At 60.2% G+C, this 9,437-nt stretch overlaps 1 protein-coding gene across 3 annotated transcripts in view; it reads left to right on the top strand.

The window, feature by feature from the left end:
* The window catches only part of OVOL1 (ovo like transcriptional repressor 1), an 11,587-nt gene extending 4,426 nt beyond the window's left edge, over positions 1-7,161 (top strand). The window contains exons 2-5 of one of the 3 annotated variants that reach the window (XM_055078664.1): positions 765-894; positions 2,689-2,906; positions 4,594-4,783; positions 4,971-7,161. In XM_055078664.1, the coding sequence (XP_054934639.1) occupies positions 843-894; positions 2,689-2,906; positions 4,594-4,783; positions 4,971-5,266 (756 nt within the window). In that variant the 5' untranslated portion in view covers positions 765-842 and the 3' untranslated portion in view covers positions 5,267-7,161. Of the gene's footprint in view, positions 1-764; positions 895-918; positions 2,278-2,688; positions 2,907-4,593; positions 4,784-4,970 lie in introns of those variants that run through there. The other 2 variants (XM_055078665.1, XM_024133283.3) reach the window with 2 other exon arrangements.
* Positions 7,162-9,437: the final 2,276 nt, after the last annotated feature.

Here is a 9,437-nt window from a genome sequence, read left to right as displayed (position 1 = left end):
CGCCACCGCCTGGGTTGTGCTGACACACTGGGCCCCCCCCCCCCGCCACCGCCTGGGCTGGGCTGGCACACTGGGCCCCCCCCACGCCACCGCCTGGGCTGGGCTGACACACTGGGGCCCCCCCCGCCACCGCCCCCAGGTCGGCAGCAGCCCCAGCCCGTGGCTAGGTGTCCTCACGTCTGCTTCACCCGCTCTCCCCAGAGAGCCTAGGGCCAGGCCTCGTGCCCAGCCCTGGCCTGAGGCCTTGGATAGGGTAGGACCTGGCACCCCATCTGGTATTTGGGCCGGGAGCTTTCAATCCAAGAGAGAGGGGACTTGCTGAAGGCCTCGGGTGGGAAGCTGCTCTGGGCCCAATGCCCACAGTGTCATCCAGGTGGGGGCATGTTGAGCCGACAGAAGGGGAACCCGTGCAGCCCCTGAGCGGGTAGGGAGAGGGCCTTGCCACACTCCTCAGCTGCGGGCGGGTGATGAGTAGCCACGGCGGCCGCCACCTTGCCGGAAACATCTAATTAGGGGACAGAGAGCCGCACAAGCAGGGCCCAACCAGTTCTGCTTCCTGCTGCTCGGAGACACCCGGTGATAGGCGCAGCGGCAGGGACACGCTCCCGGGGGTGGCAGGAAGACGGGTTTGGCGGGGCGGGGGGGATGAGGCAGCCGTCCCCACCCTGGCGGCCTCACCTGCCCCTCGCTCGGGGAAAGGCGGCACGGGGGCAGAGCAGGCGGGCCCGCTGCCTGTGCCCGGTTCCCCAGCACTGTCATTTCAGGGCTTCTGCGGAACGGGAGAGGCAGGCCTGGGAAACAGGTCTCCCCCTAAACCTGCTTAGATCCTCAGAACCCTCACCATGGACCCCACTCTGGCGGAGCCAGGGAGCCGAGGCGTTTGGGCACAAGCCGGTTAGCCCTCACCTGCTGTCTCTCCTCCCTCTGCTGCCCCGTGGGCGGGCTCTGCGGCCCGGCTCCAACTTTCGGGAGCCCTGGTCTCGCTACCTGATACTGAAAGACAGAAGAGGGTAGAGGCTCCTGTTGGCCTCTACCTGGATTGAGAAATGGAAATTGTCATCCAGTTTTGAATTCTAAGCCAAGATCTCCACTAGCTGGTAATCTGGCATAAACTGAAGCTGCCGACACGCCCGCCCTCCGGCAGCCCCCATCCCTGTACCCAGACGGCTGGCACTGTGGGAGGACGGGGGGCGCGGGGGGCCTCCGAGAGCTGCGGCCTGACGTCCAGCCGTCCAGGGCTTGGAGAGAGGCCAGGCCAGGGCCAGGTGCTGGTGAATCAACTCCCGGAATGAGGTGGCTCATTACAGTCCCCAGACGGACAGACAGACGGCGCCAGTGCCAGCAGAACGGGTTTGGGTGGCGGGCAGGAGCATTCTTCCCCTGTCAGAACTTTGTTATGTTTGAGGGGGGCGAGATCGGGGACCTCTCCCGAAACTTGGCTGCCTTCATATTTGCCCTTCCTCCGTTGGTGTGTCCTCTGCTTCCAGCCTCGCCCGCTGCATCCTGCTGGGGGCCGCCCCTCCACGGGACCCCGTCCATTGTCTCACCGGCCGGGGGCTGCGGGCACAGGGGGCCTTCTTCATGGTTCTGAGACCCTAAGTCAACCTGCTGAGTCCCTCTCCCTGAAGCCCACTCATCCTTTCCTTCCTGTGCCCCTCTTGATTTTTCCTTCTGAGGCTTGGAAAATGTTCCTAGCTTAGCCTCTTCGGGAGAAAAATACTGACCAAACTGTAACATTAGCTTGTTTGCCTCAGCTCTGGGGGTTTGAGCCTTGTCTCCTCTGTGTCACTCGGGAGAGCTCCCCTCCCGTCTAGTCAGGACGAGGGCCAAGCCTCTCTGGCCCTGTTTAGCGTGAGGTGTCTGCCATGGGGAGCGGCGTGTCCAAGGGCTGCCGGTATTGCTGGTATCGCTGCAGCTGCCGTGCGAAGGGCAGGAGCCCAGCCCTCAAAGTGCCACAGCGACCAAGCAAGTGAGCGGTCCCTGCTCTAGGGGAGGCTTCCGTAACAGCCGGGCAGGCTGCCCAGGAGACTGTTAGGCCGCACCCACCTGCTGCTCCCTGACCTCCTCCCTGCCCTTGCCCCACCCGGCCTGCTCGCTTGCTAAGCTGGGCCAGTGGGAGTGGGGAGCCTGGAGCCCCAATAAGCTGCAACGTCAGGGACAGACCATCCTGAAGGAGAGGGGGGTTAGGACCACCCCGTCCCCCACGGCCAGCAGCTACGTCTGCCTGGAAGAGAGGCCCGGAGTGGCGCAGACCACCGGGACCCTTCTGGGGCAGAGGTGAGTCCCTGGGTCCAGGGCCTCCAGTGGTGCCCTTTGTCCCTGCAGGAGCGTGGATGAGGCCTGGAACCCAGAGGGACTGGCCCAGGTGGGGCAGGCAGACAGCTCGGGAAGAATAATTGGCAGGGCAGGTTTGGTCCTCCCAGTTCCGCTAAGACACAAATTACTCAGCGGGCAGGCCTGTGGGCCGTGGAGCTTGGCTGGCGTCACCTGTAATTACCTTAATGGGGTGGGGGGAGGGAGGTGCGGCATGCAGTGGGCTGGGGGCAGCCCTGCTCTGCCACATGCCTGCAAGGGGTGGGACAGCGGCTCCAGGTTCCAGCCAGCTTACCGCCAGGGAACCTTCCTGAAATCCCGCGTAATCCCCTTTTCCCCACCAAGCCCCTCACTTGGCTGTTCTTCTCTTCCCAGTCAGCCTAGGCGTCTTCCCACCACAGCCCTACAGGGAGCCAGAGCCATCAGTGGCCGAACCCCCTTCTTGCCCTCTGGCTTTGGACATGAGCCTTCGGGACTCCAGCTATAGTGTGACCCCCGGGCCCTGCGTGGTGGCCCAGCTGCCCTCCGAAGACACGAGCCGCCTGGCAGACCCACAGAGCAGAGACCATGGCTTCCTGCGCACCAAGATGAAGGTACTGACCCTCACGCCGTCTCCAACGACCAGGGGCACGTGTATCCTCCTGGGTCCAGCCCACGAGACGTGGCACACATGAGACTTAAGTAGAGATTGGCCTTGGATCTGGGTCTAGGTTTCTGCAGAGAAGTGAACCTCACTGGAGCACGGACGGGGGTGGGAAAGAAGAGAAGTGGGTCGAAGTGAGAATGCCCATGAGCTAGGAAGAAGCAGTGAGGTTCAAAAGACGCTTAACCCTTCGGAGTCGTCTCTGGGGGTTGTTTAGCTTCGTTTCTGGTCTTGAGGGGAGGCACCTCTTTACACAGAAGTCCTAGGAGAAGCGGGGAAGCGTGAGCCTGCCTCTGCAAGCTGGCCTGGGCCTGCGTCTCCGCTGCCTGAGAGTGAGGTCTGGAGTCTGCTTGGTGGTCAACTCCCTGCGCACGTGCCCGGCGGCAGTCTCCGCCTTGCCCGAGTGTGTGCTTCCATCCCAGAGCCTTGCGTCTGGGGCGGGGCCTGGTGAGCGCCCACTGCTCAGCAGCCGAGGCAGGAAGGAGCTCACAGGAGTACCCCTGCTTTCCAGCGTGCAAACAGCAGGGCTGTCTCTGGCTGGGCCTGCATTCCTGAAAGCTCCGGGATCTGGAAGCAGTCGTCTAGATGAAGGGCTCCCGTGGAGCTTTCCTATGAGCCAAAAGACTGAAGAAAACTGGCCGTGCAGTGCTGTTCCTGCCTCTCTTACCTGCGGAGGCCATATGTTGTAACCAGAGGGGAATCACCAAGACATGTACTGGGCGGTTGGCCGGGGAGCTGACACAGTGCCCCAGATCCCCGAGGGCCCTTCCTCCCACCCCTTAATCCCAGTGGCTAGGGAGCACGTGGAGAGAGAGAGCAGGGGGCACAGGACAGCAGGTGTGCCAGCGGAGTGAGTCCTGACCCCAAAGGGCTTGATTAGCTAGCAACAAGGCATTTACCCGGTGCCAGAAGCAATGCAGGGCCAGAAGGCACGGGGTGATGGGGCGCACCCGGTGCCCAGGGAGCTCGGGAGGAGTGGCCAGCGACAAGGCCACCACGAAGCACAAGTAACCTCTGAACATTCACAGAGGTAGGGTGTTGAGGCCACGTCTCCACTTCTGAACAGCTGTTCCATAATTACAAAGAAAATGAAAAATGTTTATAAGCAAGAGAGTCATCAAGGTGGCAAAGGGACTCAGACCAGACCACGTCAGGCTCAAGTAAGGCCAGGGGCTGGGCTGGCCTGCGAGGGGACTCCAGGCTCCCAGTGGTGGCCTCAGCCTGGGAAGGCTGCACGGAGACCGCATCGTGGGCACTCTTCCCTGTCCTAAGGCGTAGAATGGGAACAGAGAGCAGAAACGACAGAGAAAGATTTGGGCTCAGTGAAGGGAGGACTTTTTAACAGGCAGAGTTACTGAATCGGGCTGTTTCTGTGGGGAGCTGGCCACCCATCTCTACAGATGGTGAGGAAGGGGCTGGGTGGCGGCCCTGCGCAGAGACTCAGGAGCCCAACAGGAGGCGGACCTTCCTTCCAGCCCCACCACCAGACCTCTGGGAGCCAGGGGCACAGAGGTGTGGCCCCTGGGGTGGGCACCGCCCCCCTCGCGTGGCTGGGGGCTGGTGTGTGTGTCCTCCCAATCTGCCACCTGCAGCCCCAACTCCTGGGTGTCCGTCACAAACCCCGTCCTCGCCCACAGGTGACCCTGGGGGACACTCCCAGTGGAGACCTCTTCACCTGCCACATCTGCCAGAAGGCCTTCACGTACCAGCGCATGCTGAATCGCCACATGAAGTGTCACAACGACGTCAAGAGGCACCTCTGCACCTACTGCGGGAAGGGCTTCAACGACACCTTCGACCTGAAGAGACACGTGCGCACCCACACTGGTAAGAGGAGCCCGCCCGGCGGAGGCCGCGGCCGCCGCCGCCGCGCTGCTGTGCTGGGCCCCGGGGGGCCTGGGAGCTCTGGGCAGACGTCCTCCGCGGCTCGCTGGGGAGCTGGAGTCGGGCGGGCCTCCGGGCGCTCCTCTGCCGCGGAGTCGGGTCCCTGACGTCGGCGCTGCCCTCCCCACAGGCGTGCGGCCCTACAAATGCAGCCTGTGTGACAAGGCCTTCACACAGCGCTGCTCTCTGGAGTCTCATCTCAAGAAGATCCACGGCGTGCAGCAGAAGTACGCGTACAAGGAGCGGCGGGCCAAGCTGTACGTGTGCGAGGAGTGCGGCTGCACGTCCGAGAGCCAGGAGGGCCACGTCCTGCACCTGAAGGAGCGCCACCCTGACAGCCCGCTGCTGCGCAAGACCTCCAAGAAGGTGGCCGTGGCCCTGCAGGACACCGTCACCTCCCTGCTGCAGAGCGGTCACCACCTCTGAGCGGCGGCGCCCCGGCCTGGGCAGCCCCGAGAAGACGAGGGCCACCTCCCTGCCGCCCGGCCAGCCCGCCCTCTGCGGCCTCCTGCCGGAACGCCGGTGACCAGGCGTGGAGCCCGCGGGCACGCGTGCTCGCTCAGGCCGGCGCCGACCTCTGCTCGCATTTGCGTCGGTGTCTGGGGGGCAGAGGCCGCCCTGAGCCCGGGCAGACGCGTGTAAGTGTGGGGCAGCGCGGGGCGGGCCAGGGCTGCCTTTGACTTGAAGCAGCTCGGGTCCAGAGACAGGACTTCCTTCCCAGAGGAGGTCCGTGAGGGCGATCCTGTTGTCCTCTGCTTCTTGGAGCAGCGGGGGGATGGAGGGCTGCTGGTCCCCCGTGGACCGCAGAGTCAGGCGCCCTGGCAGAGGGCACCCCTGCAAACAACAGCCATGCAGGAGCTGGCGGCGGCCCGCCCGGCCATGTTCCTCGCGCTCAGGGCTGCAGGGGCGCTGCGGGGCGCTGCTCTTGGACAGGGAGACGCACGCGTGTGCACAGCCGTGGACGTGCGTGCACGCGGGAGGCCTTGCCATATATCACCTCATATTTAAGAAATCAACTACAAGGTGCCAAGGAGGTTTTATTTCCTTTTTTAAAAGATGACACATGTACAGATAGTAATATATTTTTGGTGCCGATGGCGACTGTTTTAAGAGAGGGTGGAGCTGGCTTTTCTCCTCCCCACGCGGTTCTATTTATCCTGGACGTCTCACGCCTCCTCTGCACCTTGGCTCTGGGGTGGCTGCCCTGACCCAGCCCCACCCCTCATACCTCCTGAGATATTTAACCTAAGACTCTCCTCCAGCCCTGCCTGGAGGAGGCTGTACTGCTCTCTGTTCTCCCTCTTCTGCCGGGACAGCCGTCACATCTTCTGCTCTTCCCCCGCCCGTGTCTCTGCCTCCCTCCCACATCCTTTCAAGGCAAGTCTCAGGGTGACCGAGAGCCTCCTGGTCTCCTGATAACAGACCTTTTGCGGAACGACTCACCATTCCGGAGATCCGGGGTGGGGGGTGTCCAGCTGCGGCCGCAGGGGTAAGCCGGGTGGGGTGATGAGTCTGTGATGCGCCCAGAGTCCACTGCCTGAAGTAACAGCAAGAGTGCAGGGCCAGGCTGCGAGGCCTGCTCTTTTCCTGGGAGAGTCAAAAACCCTAGGACGGGAGCAAAAAAATTAGGACAGAATAATAACCAGACACATCAGAAACTTCTAGAGGGAGGACAGTATAAGATGGTTAACAAGTTATATTTGTAGCCTTTTTTCTGAATGTTTGGCAAATGGCGAGGCTGGGTCTTGAGCACCTAAGGAGGGAGCCACCCCTGGGCTGCTTGGCTCCACCTGAGGGACTCGGCCAGGCACCCTTGGCTTGGCTGGGCTTCCTGCTAAGAACATGAAAGGGGTGTGGGTCAAAAGGGAAAGACGGGCAGGGGCTGGAGCCAGCCTGCCGAAGAACGAGAAGGCAAACTCGAAAGAGAACACAGAACAGAGCAGGTGAAGCTGCCCCGTGAAGCCAAAGCCCAGGCGAAAACAGCCTTGGCCTCTCCTGCCCGGAAAGAGCAGCATCTGCACAGTCCCCGGATGCAGGGAAGGAGCCTTCTCTGACCTCCCTCTGAACGTGTATGGATTGTTCTGGAAGACTCTCGTTTTAGTTTACTTTAGAGTCTGTGGGAGCTGCTGTATTCTGGAAGTTGTATAGCATAAACTAACATTCTCTGGAAGCCTTGTCTTGTTTACATTTCTGTATCCCTGTGTTCATTGCCTGTTCATTGTTCATCTCTGTGTTCATTGCCTATCTGAGGCAGTTACAAAGCTCTGTGTTGTCTGTTTTATAACTTTCCCCTCAACTATCAAAATAAAGAACTATCATTCTCTGTGTTTCTGCTTTTTTGTTTTATAGACCTCATTTTTCCACCTGCAGGGAAATTAATCAAAACAATTGATGCATTTTATTCAAAGCTTTACCCTTTTACAGGTAGCGATGGCCCTGAAGTCAAGACAAGAGCCTGCTAGGTAAAGTGGCCTGCCCACGGTCTGGACGGCCAGTGCCTGCTGAGCCCAAGGCCGCATGTTCTGCTCTTCACGGTGGCAGCGGGCCCTCCCCTGGCTCCTGCAACCTGACTGACTCGTGGCTCTCCTCCAGCGGGTGCAGTTACTTGGGGTCCAGTCTCTTCCCCACACCCTGCCAGGACCACAGGAGGAAGAGCCACATTCCTAAATAGTAGGGCTCAAAATTCCCATCACTTCTGGATCAGACACCTAGCTGTAGGGATGGTCACACCTGCACAGCACTTGTTCTGGGCCAGGCACACTCATGTTTCATGCATATTAGCTCCCTTGATCTTCCAGCCACCCTCCTAGATGGGGGCTGCTCCCCACACCCAGCACAGAGGTTAGGCAGCTGGCCCCAAGTCTCATGACTAACTAGTAGTGGAGCTGGGCTAGAAACCAGACAGCCTGGCTTAGGGTCTGTGCTTGGAAGCACGCGCACACCGCCGACGGAGAGGCCGGCAGATGGCCTCGCACCTCTAGGCGACTCAAAGTAGAGGGAAACTTAGAGATTACCTGGCCGCGCCCATCACCTCCCCGGGATCGCCTGGGGAGACCTGATCGCTCTGGGGACCCTGGTCCCCGAGTCCCGGTTCAGCGTTTTCTCATCACGCCCCCGCCAGGGATGGAGGAGGGGGCTGCCAGGCCTGGGCCCTTGGCAGATGTCCCGGGAGGCGTGAGAAGAGTTGGTAGTCCTGTTGCTGCGAGGAGAAAGGAAAACATTGATCTGACCTCTAAGGCTCCCTGTGTGAAGCCCAGAGGACTGGAAAGGGCCCCTAACCCTCCCTATGTCTCTTTAAATAGCCAGGCACAGAGGATTTCTCTTTATCTCTAGAAGCCTCCCAATGTGAAAGGCAAACTAAATCCCATTTTTACACGTCCCAAGATGGGCAGAGCCCATTGTTGGGAACCCAGATGATTAACTGCTATGCAAACTTTAGGGGGAGCAAGCTTTCCAGGAAGCCAGGGATGGGGGTGGGGAGAGGGTCCCCGGGGCTCCCTCTAAGCCACTCCTCAGAAGGGCTCAAGGGCGGGACACCACTCAGACAGGGTCAGGCCAGCAGTCACATTCTGAGGGCCCATAATGATCTCGAGACTGCAGGATGGGTGCCGTGAGGGACACGAGAACGGTGTGGGTACCCTCCCGCCGCCTGGGAAATAGGCAGCAGCCAGGCAGAGGGAAGAGATTAGTGCAAGTCAATGGATAACGAAGGGTAAACGGTGTGGCCAGACTACAAAGGCTGTGGAACCCAAAAAGGAAGCTTTTGCATTTGAAAGAATGAAGACTTCTTGGAAGAGGTGGGGTTCAGCTGGGCTGGAAAAATGGGAGAGTCTGAATAGAACAAAAGAGGAGGGGAGGTGTTTCAGGGAGGGAAAGAGGAGCATCAGACCCAGAAGAGAGGAGGTGTGGGCTCTGGGGCTGGCAGGGGGCCTCACCCGTCCCACCGACAATCCGACGGTCCGGATGCTGTCATTCGTTCAGCCTCACCACCGTGTTTTTTTGAGCCCTGCCCAGGTGCCAACAAGAACTGGTAACAAAATTCTGAGAGACGGGAGAGCTGGCTGGGACCTAGCAAGACGTCCGTCCGGCCTAATGGAGGACAGAAGGAGAGTCCTATTTATACAGCTAAAGACAAAGCAACCAAGTGCACGGTGGGGGGAACTTTACAGCATCAGGAAGTGCTGTGAAGGGGCATACTTTATATTCTTGTGGCCTTTCTAATGTTTTTACAATGACCATATGTAATTTTTACAATCAGAAGAAAATCAAGTTATAAAACAATTCAGGCCTGTTAGTCAACTTGAAGTTCAACACGTCACTGGGGATGGGGCCGCCCAGAGAAGCACTAGTGTGACCCTGGACGACACCAGAAGCGTGGCGTCAACAGCCGAGACTGCCCTCTGCCTGCCTGGGCCCGTCGGTGTGTGGCAGGAAAAGAGCAGTGACGGGGCTTGAGGCCCCCGGCAGATGGCCTCGCACCTCTAGGCGACTCAAAGTAGAGGGAAACTTAGAGATTACCTGGCCGCGCCCATCACCTCCCTGGGATCGCCTGGGGAGACCTGATCGCTCTGGGGACCCTGGTCCCCGAGTCCCGGTT

Source organism: Physeter macrocephalus, chromosome 16, assembly GCF_002837175.3.
Source record: "Physeter macrocephalus isolate SW-GA chromosome 16, ASM283717v5, whole genome shotgun sequence".
Taxonomy (NCBI): domain Eukaryota; kingdom Metazoa; phylum Chordata; class Mammalia; order Artiodactyla; family Physeteridae; genus Physeter; species Physeter macrocephalus.
Note: the sequence above shows the minus strand (reverse complement) of the source record. Positions and strands in the feature narration are given on the sequence as shown.